The sequence below is a fragment of the Haliaeetus leucocephalus genome, unplaced genomic scaffold (assembly GCF_000737465.1).
Source record: "Haliaeetus leucocephalus isolate CR32 unplaced genomic scaffold, Haliaeetus_leucocephalus-4.0 Scaffold140, whole genome shotgun sequence".
In the NCBI taxonomy this organism is placed as follows: Eukaryota; Metazoa; Chordata; class Aves; order Accipitriformes; family Accipitridae; genus Haliaeetus; species Haliaeetus leucocephalus.
In genome coordinates this window covers 5,421,019-5,440,145 of record NW_010972576.1, presented here as the reverse complement: position 1 = coordinate 5,440,145, position 19,127 = coordinate 5,421,019, and the positions used below count along the sequence as shown (strand labels likewise).

At 39.8% G+C, this 19,127-nt stretch overlaps 1 protein-coding gene across 1 annotated transcript in view; it reads right to left on the bottom strand.

Moving 5' to 3' along the window:
* Positions 1-1,011: 1,011 nt before the first annotated feature.
* DCHS2 (dachsous cadherin-related 2) overlaps positions 1,012-19,127 on the bottom strand; it is a 71,311-nt gene continuing 53,195 nt past the window's right edge. Inside the window, exons 14-20 of the mRNA XM_010561017.1 lie at positions 18,897-19,007; positions 15,766-15,977; positions 14,339-14,490; positions 11,327-11,457; positions 9,556-9,842; positions 5,774-5,912; positions 1,012-3,635 (exon numbers count right to left, since the gene is read on the bottom strand). Coding sequence (XP_010559319.1) covers positions 1,012-3,635; positions 5,774-5,912; positions 9,556-9,842; positions 11,327-11,457; positions 14,339-14,490; positions 15,766-15,977; positions 18,897-19,007 — 3,656 coding nt within the window. The remainder of the gene's footprint in view (positions 3,636-5,773; positions 5,913-9,555; positions 9,843-11,326; positions 11,458-14,338; positions 14,491-15,765; positions 15,978-18,896; positions 19,008-19,127) is intronic.

Genomic DNA, 19,127 nt, shown 5'->3' with positions numbered 1-19,127 from the left:
ACACAGCAGTATAGGCATGTGTATGTGTCTGGATATACATACATACACAAAATGCCATATGTATGATACATACAACAAACAAGGCCAGATTATCTGGTCTTGCAGAGATATGCCCAGCACAGGACCAAAGACCAGGGTGGAGGCATACAGACCCTTCAGGACTGTAACACTGTCTGTTCCTACAGCTGCCTGAGGACCAGGAGAGCTTCTGTAACAGGACAGAAAGATAATAGGCATCCATTTTAGATCTAGTAATAGAGAAGATAGTTGCTTTTATCTTACCACTGGTTATTCTGTTTTCCAAGGGTGATCGTTATTATTCAGATAATCAGGACTCACAGGCTTTACACCAGGAGATAAACGAAAGGTGCACAGAACCTGCTAAGTGGGATTCCACAGCACAAAGTTAGCTAATAAAGCCTGGGGGGAGCCATGCTAGATGATGAAACTGCACCAGGCCCAACAGGTTGTTGGGACCCAGGGGCTGAGATGTGGGAAATCTGGGTAAACACTCAAGAAAGAGCTCAACAGGAATCCTTGCTTTATTCTTTGCCCACCCCCAATCCTGCCATACTTACACATCCCTCTAGTACCCTCTTCTAATACCACCACAGAAATGGTCAGTACCCACCAGCATGCTAATAAAGTTTTTCCACAGTAAAGAATTACTACCATTTATTTCATTCATTATTTATCTTCTCATATTTTACGAGAAAACCAGTAAAATCGGTCAAGTTGGTTATCAGGCACCTGGCTGTATGATTTACATAGGAAACCACAGTTGTTGGGAGCTGAAAGAGGAGAAGCCTCATGGCCTCACAGTGTATTTTGGGAGGAACAAGATGGATAATTACCAAGTTTGTGGCTATGTTGTATTTTAACTTTTTCAGCTCAGGAAAACAGAAGGAATATTGGTGATATAGCTCTGATAGGCATATTTTGCTTGTTAAACAATAGAAAAAACACATTTTAAGCCATATTTTTTACCATAAACTACTGTTAGTTGATAACCTAGACCTGAATTTCTTCCTCTGTTGAAAGTTCATGGCTTGGATCAATGAGATGTGTTCCTATCATTTTCCCATCAGACATTACTGGAGAAGCAGTAGGTGTCTGCATGGTAAGTAAAGAGAGAGAAGGAGAAAAACTGGGGGTCATAGTTGGTGGAGGGTATCCAAGATTACGGATAAGGGGAGAATGAGGGTATTTTTTAAATGTTTGCCCTGATATTATATTTGGCATTCGCGGTGGCACTGTCCTTATACCAGGCTGAGCTACTGATGTTATCAAGGGAGGAGGGAAAACAAGAGATTTCTTCTCCTCAGGGAAGCTATGAATGTGTACATTTTCATCTTTCAGTTTTGCAATATCATTAAACACTGAGGCAAGAGGTTGAAATTTGGGTTCCCAGCTGAGCACATAATCCCAGTTATAACCACCTCCGAGATCCTCATCAGGGGTGCCAAGAGTTGCAAGTGAATCATACCCAGAGTCCTGCCTATCTGACATCAAGACATAGTCTCTTGTGAGGTCTGTCATTATGTCTTTCTCTTTTATTCCAATTTTCTTAATTGTTTGAGACAACATTTTATGTGCAAAGGCTGTGTCACAGGCTTCTTCTCTGCCTTCTTTAATGGCCTGCACGCTCTCCATGCTTTGCATGGTAGCCATGACATCCATTTCTCCAGACTGACAGGAGAGCTGATCAGACTCTCTTGGGATCCCTGAATCTGGCACCCGTGAGCCGTGCTCGCTCAGCACCGAGCCAGCGCTCCTTCTGCAAGGATGCTCATTGATCCTTTTGATTTCCTCGTCCTCTGCAGTTTCTCCTTCGGCAGAACCGTGGCCACTGGAGTCTGAATGCCTGCAGGGGACACCATCATCCTTCCCTTCTTCGATTCCTACTAGGCTCAGCCATTCTGCTATGGCACCCATGGGAAGCATACTGCTCTCAGTACTTTGGATTTTCTGGCAGTCCTTATCTTCGCTGGCTGAATTCACATCAGTAGCTGAGGAGGATACTACTTCTTTTTTCACACGAGCATTCATCAGATATTTCCACTTATGTCTTAGAATAAGTGCAGTAAGACTGACCGCAAGCAGTAGGAACACTATCAAGGAGACCGAAATGCTAATGGTCAGGCTGTACGCTGACACTATGGGATAACTCTCAGGAGAATTGGAAACATTTACCAAAACAGTGCATACTGTGAACTTTGACTCAATTTGGGGGCTATGAGCTCTTACCAACAATTCCAGGGTGTCATCATTCCTTTTGCTGCCATTTTTCTTTCTGTGAACAGCCTGAGTCAAATAAATATTACCACTGGTTTGATTCACAGAAAAGAATGGAGAGGTTTTTAGCAGGGAGTAACGAACAACTCCATCCAGTCCACCATCGCTGTCCAACGCTGTCACTCTGCCAAGCAACTGGCCTGCTTCGTTCCTCTCAGGGAGATTAAAGAAATACTGATCTTGTGTAAACACTGGGTCAAATTCATCTCTCCCCTCAATATCTACCTGAACTGTAACAGTAGCCAGTGAGTCACCTTTGTCTTTTGCTTGGATTATGAGACAGTACCTATTCTGACTTTCATAGTCAAACATTTGCTTTGTATGAATATCTCCTGTCAAAGGATCAATGAAGAACATGTTGTGGTCTCTAGGAGCTTCACGATGAGCCAAACATGAAGACTGGATGGAGTAGGTAAGGTGCCCATAGGAGCCTTTATCAAAATCCAGTGCATTGACAGCACACACAAAAGAAAAGGTAGGCAGATTTTCACTGACACTACAGCTCAGGCTGGGAAACAGAAACAGTGGGCTATAATCGTTGTCATCTAGGATGCTGACAAGAACAACAGAAAAAGCCACATTTTTTACATCAGCTCCTCCATCTGTGGCTTGGATGATCAAAGTGAATTTCATGGTGTCCTCGTAATCCAGCATTTTCATCAAATCCACTGATCCCGTTTTCCCATCCAAGCGAAAATGTCCCCTATCATTTCCAGAGATGATAGCATAAGTGATCTCTGCATTAGTGCCTGCATCGCAGTCATTTGCTGAAACTTCAGTGACGTGACTACCTACAGGGATGCTTTCCTTGAGATGAATATGGTACTCCGGGCTGCTAAATACTGGAGGATTATCATTAACATCCAGCACAGTTATTAGCACAGTAGCAGTTGAATTCAAGGAGGGCGTTCCATGATCAGAGGCAAGGAGGACCAAACGGTGAGAAGAAGCCGTTTCCCTGTCAAGAACGTTGTTCAAAACAAGACTGCCAACAAGTCTGTAGGATGTTTCTGACGCCTTGACACTTGCTTCCACGGAAAATAAATTCTCAGCATTGCCATCAATAATAGAGTATTCAACATATGTGTTTTCACGGGTCCAATCATAGTCAATGGCTGAAAACATGAGAACACTTTCTCCAGCTGAGGTATCCTCGTTCACACTGAGATTGTACAGAACCCTTGTGAACTGAGGGGCATAGTTATTTACATCTTCTATGTGCACCTCTACAGAGGTAACCGCACTCAGGGTGGGACGCCCACCATCTGTGGCTTCTATCAGGAGCCGAATAATGGAAATCTTTTCCAGCTGTGTCACTGGTCCGGTAGCGAACACTGAACCTGAAAATAAAACAGAATTAACAAAAGCCCACACTTCACACTCACTAAGGCAAGTAAATGTGATTCCAAAAGCTGACTCTAATCAGTCATATTTGAAAATTACTCAACTGTAACAGCTGCACACCCCAAAGTAACTCTCTCACATCCAGAGAGTAGTGGGTCAATGGCTCAATGTCTGAATGGAGATCAGTCACGAGTGGTGTGTCTCAGGGGTCTGTACTGGGACCAGCATCCTTTAATATCTTCATCAGTGACACAGACAGTGGGATCGAGTGCACCCTCAACGACTTTGCAGGCAACACTAAGCTGAGTGGTGCAGTTGACACACCTGAGGGACGGGATGCCATTCAGAGGGACCTGGACAAGCTCAAGAAGTGGGCCCATGTGAACCTCATGAGGTTCAACAGGGCCAAGTCCAAGGTCCTGCACCTGGGTCAGGGCAATCCCTGGTATCAATACAGGCTGGGGGATGAAGGGATTGAGAGCAGCCCTGTGGAGACAGACTTGGGGGTACTGGTGGATGAAAAGCTGGACATGAACTGACAATGTGTGCTCTCAGCCCAGAAAGCCAGCCATATCCTGGGCTGCATCAAAAGAAGCGTGACCAGCAGGTCAAGGGAGGCGATTCTGCCCCTCTGCTCTTGTGAGACCCCACCTGAGTACTGCGTTCAGCTCTGGGGCCCCCAAAATAAGAAGGACATGGACCTGTTGGAGCGAGTCCAGAGGAGGGCCACGAAGATGATCAGGGGGCTGGAGAACCTCTCCTATGCAGACAGGCTGAGAGAGTTGGGATTGTTCAGCCTGGAGAAGAGAAGGCTCTGGGGAGACCTTATTGCAGCCTTTCAATACTTAAAGGGAGCTTATAAGAAAGATGGGGACACACTTTTCAGTAAGGCCTGTTGCGATAGGACAAGGCGTAATGGTTTTAAACTAAAAGAGGGTAGATTCAGACTAGATATAAGGAAGAAATTTTTTACTATGGGGGGTGGCGAAACACTGGAACAGGTTGCCCGGAGAGGTGGTAGATGCCCCATTCCTGGAAACATTCAAGGTCAGGTTGGATGGGGCTCTGAGCAACCTGATCTAGTTGAAGATGTCCCTGCTCATTGCAGGGGGGTTGGACTAGATGACCTTTAAAGGTCCCTTCCAACCCAAACCATTCAATGACTATGTTCATAAGCCATCTACTTCTACTTCACTCTTCACAGTCTATAGCTAAGCACCACAGAGAGAATGACGTGTGACAATTTTCTGATCACAGTTGAAAACAGCCACTGGCCAAACATAAAGACAGGTTGGTGATTACAGAGTGACAAATGGGTAAAAAAGAAAACAGCTTTAACTGGGTGAGACATTCAGTGTTTATAGTTACCATCACCCAACAAACATTGCTTTCAAAAATTCATGTCATGTAAACATCTGGGAATAGCAAGTAAGTGTAAGAACTTGCTCACTGAACAATAGTTGCACATCATTTTTGCAGTATCTAGTAATGTCTGAAGCTGATATTCCCCAAAATCTCATGTACACATGCATACAAAGAGAGAGACACACAGTCTTCCACCTCCCAGAGTGTTACAACATTAGGCCAGAAAATTTAAACCAGTAAATCTCTTAACTATTGAAGAAAAGTATGTACTTTGGAGAGAGTGTTCTCAATTTAGAAAACTTCTAAATTCCATTTAGGATTATAGGATAATATAAGCTCTCTAAAGAAGCAATCTTAAAAACATACTGCCCAAGCTGTAGAGAAGCTCCATTATGATAGGTTCAACTTATACTGAAAAATACTAAGTACGAACTTAAATTGACTGAAATCTAATACGTGAGCTGAAACATTATAAATCAATGCAAAATGTACAGCAACTTTTCTATCAAATCACATCAGAGGAATAGCACCTATAGGATGTTGTGACTAGCTGCCTCTTGCATGGTTCAGGGACAAACTGAGAACTCCAGTCTTTGATGTGACCAGTTCTTCAGCGACAATGGCAGATTTAGCCAGAACATACGGTGGACTTTGGCCACCAAAGATTTCCAGAACTCAAGTGATTACTGGCAACAGGTGAGGAATTGCAGTAGGACTCTTCAATTTACACTGCAAAAGCTGAAATAATAAACTGTGCTTACAGACTCACCATTCTTGTGATCAATGGAAAATCCCTCAGAGGAAGAGAGGATTTTGTAGGAAATCATTCCATTATGCTCTGAATCCCTATCCACAGCAGAGACTGTCAGAACAGTGGCATCCACAGAAATTAGCTCTGGCAAGCTCACCTGACATATAAAGCAAAAGTACAGTTTTGATAGAGCTTAATAAAAGATTTTGAACATGAAAAATAAATTTTCCTTCATTTGATCTTACTAGAAAAAAACAAACACAGTTCCCAGCTTTGGAAAAAGTTTCACCTACCCATTTTCTTCTGGGACAAAACTATGAAGAATTGAGATATTGAAAACAATGTATACAATACAGCCAAAATTTATAGTAAACTTTAAACAGTAGTAAAATACATCTAGTTCTAGTTCATTTTGACAATAAGTTCAGAGAATCGCTGAATCTCTTTTTGCAATAGTACACTAACGGAAGGAATACCTACAATGGACTGCAACTAAAATTGGCTTTTCTCCCTGCTTTCAGAAACACCTTGATTTTCATACATGGAATATAGTCTGCAGTCCCCATGTGGAGTATATGATTGACCATTAAAAAAACCCAACATATGTACCCTGAAAATTCCAGCACCAGAGCACTTAATCATCAGTGGATTATTCCTAGAATTTAGTTTTTCAAAATACTCCCTTTTTTCTTCATATAATCTATGAAACCAAGAAAGCCCTTCTCCTTCTTAAGAGCTTCCATTATTTGATGTCCAGATACAGTACTTTTGTGACCAAAGTTTCCTTCCACCTTATAAATCAAATTTCAAATGAACAGTATGATACAGCAGCTGCTTTTGTTATAACTTCAAGTGTTAGTTTAAATCATTTTAACAGAGTGATTATATTTATATAATAGCTATATATATATGTATGAAACTAGATATGAAAAGTATAAATATGAAAACACTTGAAAGGGCAATAAAAGGGTAAAAATTACAGGATGATGAATAGGGAATTATACATATCATCGCCCAAAAAGAAGCAGTCTATCTTACTGTCCAAGCAATACACCAAAACATCAGGATTGTGGAGAGAAAAGCTCAGCTGTTTACATTAGTATAGTCAATAGAGCTACACTGTTTTGCATCAGTTAATAACACTGCCTGTAATGTCTGCTCCAATCTACAAAAAAATTCCTAGCCCTTGCACAAGCAAGTACTTGCCTAAACTATTCTCTGAAATCAGACACATATGAGGGTTGAGGAAAACTTAAGGCAAGGTCTAAAAATCACTTGAGCATTAATAGTGCCTTTTTTTTTTTCTCCAGAATTCCGACTTACGAGTTTGAGTGGGCAGTTTACACAAATCCTGACAACTCAGGCACCTGAAAGTTTCACAGGTGCCTACAGTCTGTCCCATAGTTATCTAAGTGACTAAACTGTGGTGCCTGCACATGCTCAGGTGCTGCAATTTCTTTACTAAACCAAATGTTTAGACTTATTTTTTGACTAAATCTGTCTGAGATTTATAAATGAAGCATTATTAAATCCAAGTCTTCTGTGGCGCCTCGTACTTTTGGCTCTGAGCACATCCACCACACACAAAAAAAGTGCCAAGTCAAGCAAACAGCTCAGTTCACAGGATGGCAGAATTGGTGAGGCTGGAGAGCATCTCCACAGTGCATCTTGTCCAACCCTTGCCCAGGGGAGGGTCCCCTGGAGCAGGGTACCCATAACTGTATATAGTTGAGTTTTTAGTATCTCCAGGGATGGAGACTCCACAACCTCTCTGAGCAACCTGTGCCAGTACTCAGTCACTGTTAGAATTTAAAAAGAAAAATTTTTTCCTGATGTTTAAACAGAATGTCCTGTATTTCAGTTTGTGCCCACTGCCTCTTGTCCTGTCACTGGACACCACAGAGGAGTCTGGCTCTGTCTTCTTTACTCCCCCCACTAGTATTTACACACATCGGTAAGACCCACCCTGAGCCTTCTCTTTCCCAGGCTGAACGATCCGTGCTCTAGGGTCTCTCGGGCCTCAGCCCAAGCCACACAGCCTAGCCCCACACAAACAAGTGCTAAGGAAACAACTCCTCTGGCAGCCTCACCTTTCCTGTGGCAGCCTTACTGCAGCCTAACTTCACCCAGAGCTCCACGCTTTGTCTCTCTCCCATCCCTAACCCTAACTCCAAGCCATTACATGTGCTGAGCCTTAGTCCAAGCCCCGCAACCTTAGGGCAGATGAAGTCAGGGCAAAACCCTTTTAGCAGCCTACCCTTTAGAGCCTTGTATGGTACCATGCTCACTTCGGCAGCACATACACTAAAATTGGAGTGATACAGAGAAGCTTAGCACGGCCCCTGCCCAAGGATGACACACAAAATTGTAAAGCATTCCGTATTTTTTTAGGGATCCAGGGGTGCTGGTCGACAGCAGGCTCAATATGAGCCAGCAGTGTGCCCTGGCAGCCAAGAGGGGAAATCCCATCCTGGGGTGCATCAAACACAGGATAACCAGTCAGTCAAGAGAAATTATTATCCCGCTGTACTTTAGCTTTGGTGCTGCCTCACCTTGAGTACTGTGTGCAGTTCTAGGCCCCACAATTTAAGAAGGATATGAAGGGAATGTGTCCAGAGCGGGCAACAAAGCTGGTGAAAGGGCTGGAGGGAATGTCCTGTGAGGAGCGGCTGAGGGCTTTGGGCTTGTCTAGTTTGGAGAAAAGGAGGCTGAGGGGTGACCTTATTGCTCTCTACAGCTTCCTGAGGAGGGGATGTGGAGAGGAAGGTGCTGATCTCTTCTCCCTGGTATCCAGTGACAGGACATGTGGGAATGGTTCACAGCTGTGCCAGGGGAGGTTTAGACTGGACATTAGGAAGCATTTCTTTACTGAGAGGGTGGTCAAACACTGGAACAGGCTTCCTAGAGAGGTGTTTGAGGTCCCAAGCCTGTCAGTGTTCAAGAGGCATTTGGACAATGCCCTTAATAACATGCTTTAACTTTTGGGCAGCCCTGAGTTAGTCAGGACTGGATGATCGTTGTAGGTCCCTTCCAACTGAAATAGTCTGTTCTATTCCATTTTATATATGTTTCAATTCATTTAATCATCTTAGTGGCTCATAGTTGTCCATAGTTGCTAAAACAGCTTTGTTTCAAAACACTGTTGGACAACTTGACTTCTACAATATTCTAGCAGTTCAAATCCTTGTCCAGAAGTCCAAAAGCTGAGCTCTGTACCCTCCTCAGTCTAGTAGGGGATGTTGAAGACGTCAAAACTCATATCCCTCACTCCCTAGATCAGTGCCATTGCTATAAGGCTGGGTTACACATTACAAACTGTATGTACATGACCTACCACAGGGGCATTTGCTACACCTCTGTGGAGCTGTGTAACTGAAAATGCATGCCACAGTAACAGGGCCAGAATAAATGTACAAACTTGTTCACCATTCTCTCAGAAGAACAAGTTCTGAACACTAGACCCTGCTCCCCAGACTGGTTTGGATTATATCCAGTAACTCCTAGTGATGCATGCATGGTGTATGGAGTACAGCTAGCATTCACACCACTTTCCTTCTGAAGTCAGAAACAACAAACATGAAAACTTAAGAGTTCCATCAGTCCTTTTAGCAGAATTCCTAGGAAGGGTCTGGGGTTTCCCAGAAGAGCTCTTCTCTGTTTCTGCTCAGTAAAAGTTTGCAGAGACCTTCCCTCTCAGTGCTTAAATGCATTTTTAAGACAAATAAAACAAGCACTCCTACTACTTATCATCATATACAGAAAGATATCCTATGTTCATTCTCCATTTGCCACGTTCCCACCTGATACAAATCCTGAGTAAACACTGGTGGGTTATCATTGACGTCCAAAACAAGGATGGTGAGTTCTGCTTCTGTTTGATGTACAGAATCCGAAACTACGATTCTCAGCTTATACACAGCAGTTTCTTCAAAATCTAATGGTTCCATCACTGTGACTACACCGGTGTGTTGATCAATGGCAAATTTCATTCCGGGACTATTACCATAAATAAAACCAAACTGAAGTGCTGGCCTGGAGTCCTCATCACTTGCTGACACCTGAGTCACCATAAAACCAGGCAGGGCATCTGAAACAGTAATTTTCAGAATAAGTCATAGCTAAAAGATGATGTTATACTTTCTGAAGATTTTGCCAATCTTGTAATATTGGATTTTAGATATATGTAAACTTTCTGTATTAGCTTTTGGTGTATTTTGACTTTGTGTTTTAGAATAAGAGCAATATCCCAAAATACTATGGAAACAGTAGTGGATTTCTTCAAATGCATCTTGCTTTTATTTTAGTATTAGTATATTATAAATTTTAATTCAGGTTTTCTTTAGACTTTCCCAGATCCAGTGTAGCCATAACTGTTTCTTCACCAGCAACAGGAACTTCCATGGTTTTCCACAAGCATTTAGGTGACATGAATTTATTGAACAGTGTAACAAACTTTGACAAGAATATTTAACTGAGGCATCAGAGTTCCCTAGTCCGTGTAGAACCAGCGAAGGCAATTCTGAAGCTTTTCCAAAGGAGGAGAAGGCCACTAGGGAGAAACGAGACCTCCAGCCAGACCTACATGGCACAAAAATCTTCAGAGCTCAAGGTATAGTCCTATGAGAGTGAGAAACTGGACACAGACAGTTTTTGTCATGTGCCAGATTGACAGTACCAGGGATTGCAAACTGAACGTATTAGTGATCACCTAATAAAGCCTGGAGCTAACAGAAATTAAACCATTTCCCATTTGCATGCCTGGGGCATTAAGCCTCAAAAATGCTGTGCCATGTCCTAAAGCAAGTGTTCTTAAATGGAATACAAAAACCTAAATAAGTAGCCAGTTGTTTACAGCTGCTGTGCATCCATGACTCCCGTACTTGTCATTACCAGTGGGAGCTAAGTTTAGGAAAGGCTAAAAAATTTCAATAGAAAGACAGCCTTGATATCTTTTGTTAACAGGAGTACTGGAATTTCAGCACCTAAATCTTTATAAATTTTCTGCTGTGTAACTTAATGCATCACATGTGTGATGCCTGTATTTGAAAATGCTGGGCTTAAGACTCAAGGTCTGCAAATGTCACACAACATACCAATTGTATGATGGGATGAGAACTCAGGAGGTCCTGGGTCCTCCTCTTCATGATCATCAACTGGATCAAAATATAGAGCATTTTAAAGCTTCATTCATATTTACAGAAATTATTTCTTTCATCACAATGAAGTTCAAAATGTCTCATTTCTAGCAATGCTGGTTATAACACCAAGTATTTTTACTGGAGAAAAGCAGAATATGACACTGAAGTCCAAAATGAGCAGATTACAGATGTATTTCTGCAGTTTGTTTTCCTCTTTCTGAATTGCCTATGGTTTTGTTCCAAACTATTCTTAACCACAATGTCTAAAGATTAAGAATAATGCCTCTGAGAACAAAAGCAGATCACACTTTACTTCGATATTTCAGTATTATCCTTTTTACTACAGTTTCTTGGTTACACAAATCACCAAAAGCACTATTGTTGTCTGACAAATCCTAGTCTTAACAAAACTTAGCTGTACTATCACACTTACCTTCTGGGACCTCCACTTCACCTGGTGGTTGGACAACTGGAGCATTGTCATTAACATCTAACACTTGTATCCTCACAATACTTGTAGCAGAAAGTCTGGGGTTTCCTTTATCAGCAGCTTGTACAACCAACCTACAATTAAAGGAAGCAGTAATTGTCACTATTGGTCAGAAATCACCGAATTATCCACTAATGTTATAAGCAGGGGAAAAATTACAAACAAAAAGATTAGCCCTTTCTGCTCCTCATTGCAACTCTTGAATTCCACCTTTCTTTTTCTAAGGTTGACTGTCTGGAGTTTTATTTTTTGTGTCTTGCAGGAAAAATGTCCAGGAGATTCTAGGTGGCAAAATCATAACAAAATCATACAAAGAAAAGGAAGTATTCATCTGTATTCATTTCACCCGATTTCATAACAAATGTAGGTGGTTAAACAAGCTAGCAAGACTCTTTCAAATAAGACACATTTCTCCAGTTGGTAATTCAGAGCAGGAACTAAAACTTAAGTGCTAAATTGTCCTTTGGAGGAACCTGACTCTCCTCATTGTTTATAAAGGGACAACAGGAATGTTAAAATTGAATAATATAAAAACATCCAAAGTAATATTCAGCCAAAATATCTGCAGAGATATAGAATAGCCCCCTATTATACTATAAATGTAAGTGATAAAGTGAAAAACCTGAATACATGCACCATTTGACAATGGCAAAGTTCCCAGTGATTTTAGTGGGACCAGAATCTCACTGTCAGATTAAGAGAGTTTGCCTGTATGCTTCCATTTTACACCTGCATGAGGTTGGGAAGTAGATTCTGTTAACGATCTTTTGATTTCCACAAACAATGTAGCAAAGAAAATGGTAAGTAACAACCTGATAAACATGGATACAAGGACATTTACTCTCTGCGGGAACTAGCTTCTGAGCAATACAGAGCAAATGTTGATTGTAAGCAAAGATTATTTGGAAGACTTCACCATTCCCTAGTATTAAAAATTATCCAGAAGGGAATTCAAAATTAAATCTAACTCAACACGTGCTCTAAAAAAAAAAAACATACCAGAAAAAGAAAACATCAAGCTATGTGAAAGGATATACACGTCACAGCCTGGCATCTCAATTAAACGTTCTGTGCACTAACAACTGCATGTTGCATCATATTTTCTGGGTCTCTCTGCAGATCTTCTGAATGCTTTATTTCCCCCCCTTTCTTCTAAGTCACAGATTCTGTTTAAAGTGTCAAATAGATATTACTTCTTGAACGTTCACATAACAATATGGAATACCAAGGCTGTAACTCAAGCTGTGGATTGCAGCACTTCCATTCCTGACCAACACCAGCTCTGCTCTGGGTGTTCTTGTGGTTTCTGATGCCGACAGAACACATAACTTGAATTGCAGGCTAGTATTCAATCTGTGACCATGTATAATTCCATATAGAAAGAGTATTTTTTCTAGAATGAATATTGGTAAGGTATACATATGGAAATATTTTACTAAAAATAATCACTTTCTAAGGTTTCAGGAAAAAACTCTCATAAAAACATCTCAGCCAAAGCATTAAAATTAAGGTTCTGTCAACACTTTCATTGTAACTCCTATTATAAGGGACTTAGAACTTCTGGGGATGAAAACGTTCAATTTAGATAAAATAAACAACTCCTTGCAAATTTGAAAGAACCAATGGTAACATTTTGAAATTAAACAGGAAAACAGTTTTGAAAGCTTCTTTTGCTATTCACATTTCACCTAACAATGTACAGATTAATAATATTAATAAAGAGAAGGAATATGAAGTTTCAGATTCCTCAAACAAACTGTCAATTTAAAAGGCTAGAATTCCTACATAAGTACTGAAATAAATCAGGCTCCCAGTTAAAGACAGTTATGAGAATTATTATGTTTACATGTTCAATACTTCATCAACAGTAAACATCCTTCCTTTGAAGGATTTATTCCAGGTATTCTTTTAAAGTATTAGTTACCAACAAAATGTATTATGCTATTTAAATGACTAAAAATCAGAACTGATGTTTTTGATTCAGTGAAAAACTGAAAAAATAAACTCCAAATGAAGTGTTCTGTATATTAGGTGAAAACAAAGTATTTTAGGACACTGTTATCAGATCACACTGATATTTAAAAAAGAAAGAAATCATATTCTGTTGAACCTTTTGATGTGGTTTTCTAAAAGTTATTCTGGTTCATCAGAATTCTGATTGGATGTTTAAAACTTTGAGGCCCCAGAGGATAGGAAAACTTGCAAATATTTTAACTGATGCCACAACCATATGGGAAAAAAAGAAGTAACTTCTACTGACACATACACAGAAATCTACTCTTTGTAGAGATTGCAGTATGTAAAAAGGGTGTATTAATGAATCTGCTACTCGTATTTTCTCTTCAAGGCATGATTTATTTGCTTTCTAATTCCAATTATGGCATGACCTGTAAAGAAAAATTGTCATGTCCACTCGATCATATTTACTCACAGTTTCTTGGAAAGCAGGAAAAAACTATTTAGTACAAGACAGCTTATAGATGGAAACAGCTTACAGAAGCATCTTTATCAAATTATGGAGAAGGAAATTTGAACTATATTCTATTTAAAGAACAGAACATGTCCCTATTTCTTGGATTTGGTTTGAGTGCTTTCTCTGTGTCTTTACTTATTTATAAACAAAGGTTCCGGAGAGGGAGTGGCTGTACAGTTCTTAATAAACTAAAGTCCAGGAACTGTCATCATTCTTATAGTGAATCATCACACTCGTTTATATCAGTAAGTGTTGCCATTTATTAAACAAGACTATATATCTTCCCCTAAATTTGAGAAATACGCAAGAATCCATGGTACAAATAGGCAGCTTTAGTGCTGTTCTCAATGCTGTCTGGCTTGCACCCAGGCTCTGTGGGTAATGGATATCAACAGAAAACTACAAAATATGTAACACAAGCAATCTCAAGTTAAAGCGGACAAAAAGAAGAATACATTTTTACAAGAACCTTGCATACAAACCTGTAAGATGAAGTGTCTTCATGATCTAGGACTGTATTAGTTGCTAAAATCCCCCATGCTGAATCAATTAGAAATGTTGCATTTTCATTACCAGATAAAATTGAGTATTCAGTATCCCCATTCAGCCCACTGTCAAGGTCAGTTGCAAATACCTGTTTGGGAGCAAAACTGAGGCTTAATTCAAAAGGGCAGAATGCATTTTCGGAAAGAAGAACCTCATGCTACAGTCTCTATTTCTGGTTACTTTCCTTTTGACTGCACAGATTAAGCAAATAATCATATTGGTCTCCAACATGAGTGTCATGTGAGGTCACAAAATCTGCTCATGAATTGCAATAGGATGCACATGAATTCTTTCCCTGAGTAAATCGAAATTCAGCTACATAAAGGGCTAGGGCTGAATGTAACCATTTTACACTGCTTATATTACTATAAGGTTGCTGTTAGAATGCTGTCTCTGTTTAGTGCATAAACATGGGGCCTGGGACTGGCCCTTAAAGTAGTACTGCTATACAAACAGACAAAGGATAAAACAATTAAATTATTAAGTTTTCAGAGGTTTCATGGAATAGTTCATTAATTACTTTACAAAATACAAACCAGAAAATGTAAAAAGGGCAGAGGCAAGCTATAAACCCAACAAAATAAATAACATTAAACAGCAGTGAACAGGTCTCTCAAAGACTCCTCTGACTCTTCAAAGAGTGGTCTTTGTATTTTTCTGGTTGCTGAACAAGCATTATTACGAGTACGGGATCCAAACCATAGCAGAGGCAACCAGTCAGACTGAATAAAGGAAACATAACAGAATGTATTCTGTCATAAAATTTCAACTACACATCTGGGTTGACTGCCTTTTGATTTTTCTCCATTCCTGGACATATGTTTCTGTAAATACAATGTCCATCAGTTTCTAATCACTTTGCCCTGGAGGCGTTTGTAGCTTTCCATTTATTTATTCTCTAGAGGAGGAATATCTTTAGTACCTAACATGACCCTCACTGTGACCTGACTTGCAATGCAAGAACATACACTGAGGAAATTATGCGTTCTTCTAGTCCAACTGATGTCTTCTTTTGCACTAACACGGCCAGCTGGAAACACTTTCAGAGAATGGATCCATTCAGAGGAAGAAGTGTTTGCACATTTAAATTGAGACAAGCTGCTCTTTAGGCATCAGATTTTAAATTGAACACTTGGGTTTGACTCTACTAGTTTGATGATTTGAAAGTATTCTTTTTATTGCTATAGCCCTTTCAGTAGATGCATTAATGCAAGACCCAACCTACATTGTAACCAGAACCACAGCTTTGAATGGTGTTTTTCAACTACTTGAAGAGAGAAACAAAATTAAAAGAATTTAAAGTCCAGCTGCACAACTATTAAGAAGATAAATAATTCTCTTTCAACTTATATTTCCAACTTACCTGTATGATGTCTGTTATAGGACTTTGGCCTTCCCATACTGATGCTTTGTAGTAGCTTTGCTCAAATTTAGGTACGTTGTCATTCACATCTTGTATCAAAACTGTGACTCCACAGAGTGCTGAATTCAAGCTATTTTCAGCCAAAACTGAAAGATGTATTTTATTCTTAACTTCATAATCAAGAAACTTTGGCTCTTTTACTGTGATTGCACCTGGTTTATTAAAATAAAAAAAAAAAAAAAAATCGAGATGTGACATATGTCTTCAGGAAAAAACATCCACAAATGCAGTTACAAAGTCCCTAATGTATATGGTCTCCTTCACTGAATACATGAAAGAATTCCAGCAAGCTCCCCGCTGTGTCCTTCCTCTACCTAACATCACCCCCCACATGCTAGTTACTGTACAAATCTTGGACAGCTAGGTTTTTACTGATCAACCACCATGTTGGCAATTTCCTAAAGCAAAGCCAATTTACTTGTAGAGGGATAGAGAGGAAGAAAGTGGCTGCGTGACGTGTGCTCCTTGACACGTGACAGTAAGCCAGCTGTGTCTGAAAGACTCTTGGCCCTCATCTGAAAGTGGCTACATCTAGCCCTCCATCTATATCCAAATCGGGCAATAGCTGCATCAATTTCTGTATCTGACTGACATACAGGTAAAACATTGACTCCTCCTGATGCAGTAAGCCCCACCGCCCCAACTGTTATTCTATCAAAAATAATCAGTGAAAATTATTGAGAACACCAAGCACAACTAGACACCTCCACATTCAACCCGAAATGTCCTTGGAAATCCGTAGCATTGTTTTGATGTTCTAGGTAATATAGTAATATACCCAAAATTCTTCACTACATCTAAACACCAAACATAGTTAATTTTTATGTTAATTTCATCAGAATTCAAGCTGAGTTTTGCATGGATTTTTCAGTAATAATGCCATGAATATCTATGTCCCAAACCTGTGATAGCATAAGAACCCATCTGCTGTGGCTCTCCAAGCTAGTGCTTTTTAGTTTTTATTTTCTAAGATAAGCAGCAATGATTGGCTATTGTTTATGGATCTGTCCAGTGTTCAATAATTACATCTTGAACATAAAGATTTCAAAGCTGGCAGGTGGTCTCTCTTCAGCACAACACTTAAAAATGATCACATTCTGTATACAGAAAAAGCAAAATAGACAGTGGCAGAAGGAATACACTTCAAGACGACAGAGTAACTGTAAGACTCTAGTGGAGTGTGGTGCAAATAATCAAGTTTGAGGTACACCACCTAGAAGGAACAAGTGAAAGAACCAGAGTTGCTCATTCTAGTGAAGTGCACATTAAGAAGAAACAGGGTAACAGTCTTCAAATATGTGAAGAATGGAGGTTTTGCCTTTGTCTTATGTCTGTTGTTATTAGTTGAAGTAGTAATAAGTTTAAATCATTTCAACAAACATTCAGATAAATATGAATAAAAACTTTCCAACTGCCAAGACTTGTACTGACTATTGAGAGGCTTTGCAAAATCACTATCACTGGAGGTTTTTAAGAACACAACAAAGTTCTGTCAGATTTCAGCACAATTGATTCCCCTTCTGCATCAGAGGACAGACTAGTTCATGTCTTTGGGTCACTTCCTACTATACTTCATATGATTCTACAATATAATAAACCCCCCTAGAATGGGAGAAAGTCTTCTCCAAAGTGGGGTTGATTAACATCAGTGCTTGAAAATAGAAGTAGACCAGACCTTTGGCAGTTTAGAATACCTAAGATAGAAAGGGCATCAATAAAGCTCAAAATACTTCTGCTGTAGAAACAATGGGTAGAGTTACTGGTGTCAAAATTAAAGCTGAGGTAAGAACTGTTCTTAAAAAGAAGTCCTGGAAGGCTGCACTTCACTTAATGCTTTCTGAGAAACAGAAGAAAGGTTTCAGAAGAAAGGAAACAGAAGAAACCACAATGGCTCAAATATCTCAAATGAAGACTTGTGACATCCACTGCTATAGAAATTCCACTACTGTTTGTGAAGGGAGTGCTTACAAGACCCTTAAAAACATCATGTAACCATTTTTCAGCCTGGCTTGATAAAAAAAAAAAAAGGAAAATCCCATCTGATTTTTTTTTTCCTTTTTTTTTTTTGGAGGTGATATTGGGGAAGATTCACTTTCTTGGGGATAAACTTGTCTGGGTCTAAGACGTTCTTTAAGATTAATCTTTCTAGCTTTATTTCAGTGAAATAAGAAGGACTTGCAAATCAAGTGTATGCCCTTTAAGTGCCCCTCATCTAAACAAAACAAAATAATTTTAACTGTTCATCAGCATCAAACATGATTGCTTTACAGAAGTACACCACTTGATGCCTGGAGACATCAGAATAATCAGAGACTAAAGCCTCCAGGAACTCAGGGAGAAAGCCATTTGTTAAGAGTACAAACTATTTACACTACTTGTGAGGAAAACTGTTTACACTGTCTATGCCATCCCAGAAAGACTACAGCTATTCAGAAGGCAAACTCTTTTGTTGCAGAGATTTAGGAGCTGAGAGGCAACCAGAGTAGCTATGCAATCTTACACGCCTTAGATGAGAGCATGTAAATGCACATGGGGAACACACCACTCTCCTGCCATCCGAAGTTCCTGACTGAAGAGCAGGTAAAAGCAGACCTGCTGCAAAATGCAAATACAATCGCCAAAAAAATAAACAAACTTGACTTCCAGACTTGTCATGGTTTGCCTGAAACAAAGAGCATTAACTCAACAAGGGTCTAATGCTTCCTACATTAGGAGTGTTTTGAAGGATTATGTTTATTGAGTTTTTGGGCAACTTCATAATGAGAAACAAGATGGAGTCTCACCTTGGATCACACAGCAGTAGTTTATCAACTCCTAACACCTGGTGATCAATAGTTAATCAGAACTGAGCATTTTAAACAGGTATACTGGTGTTCAATTTCTTTCCACATCAAGTTTACAATAGTGCAGGTCCCTCCACATCCTTGGTTTTACTAATTATTTATTCATTGTAATAGGACAGTAATACTCTACCCCTTGTTATTGTGGTAGGGACTGGCTATACTTCAGAGACCACACTCTTTAGGCTACACACAGACACTTGAAAAAAAAATATATTTATAAAAATGTACCTGTAGTGGGGTGTATGGAGAATATGCTTTCCTTGTCACTGAAGATGCTGTATTTTATGTTTTCTCCTGTAAATTTGCGTTCATAAGCTTCTACAGTTAGAAGAGATGTACCTATGGGAGTAATAAAACACTTTAATCACACCCACTTTAGAGGGTTTTATTCTAATTTTATATTACTGTGATTAATAGCAGATGCACAGCAAAACACCTATGTACTAGGCTAGGTGCTTA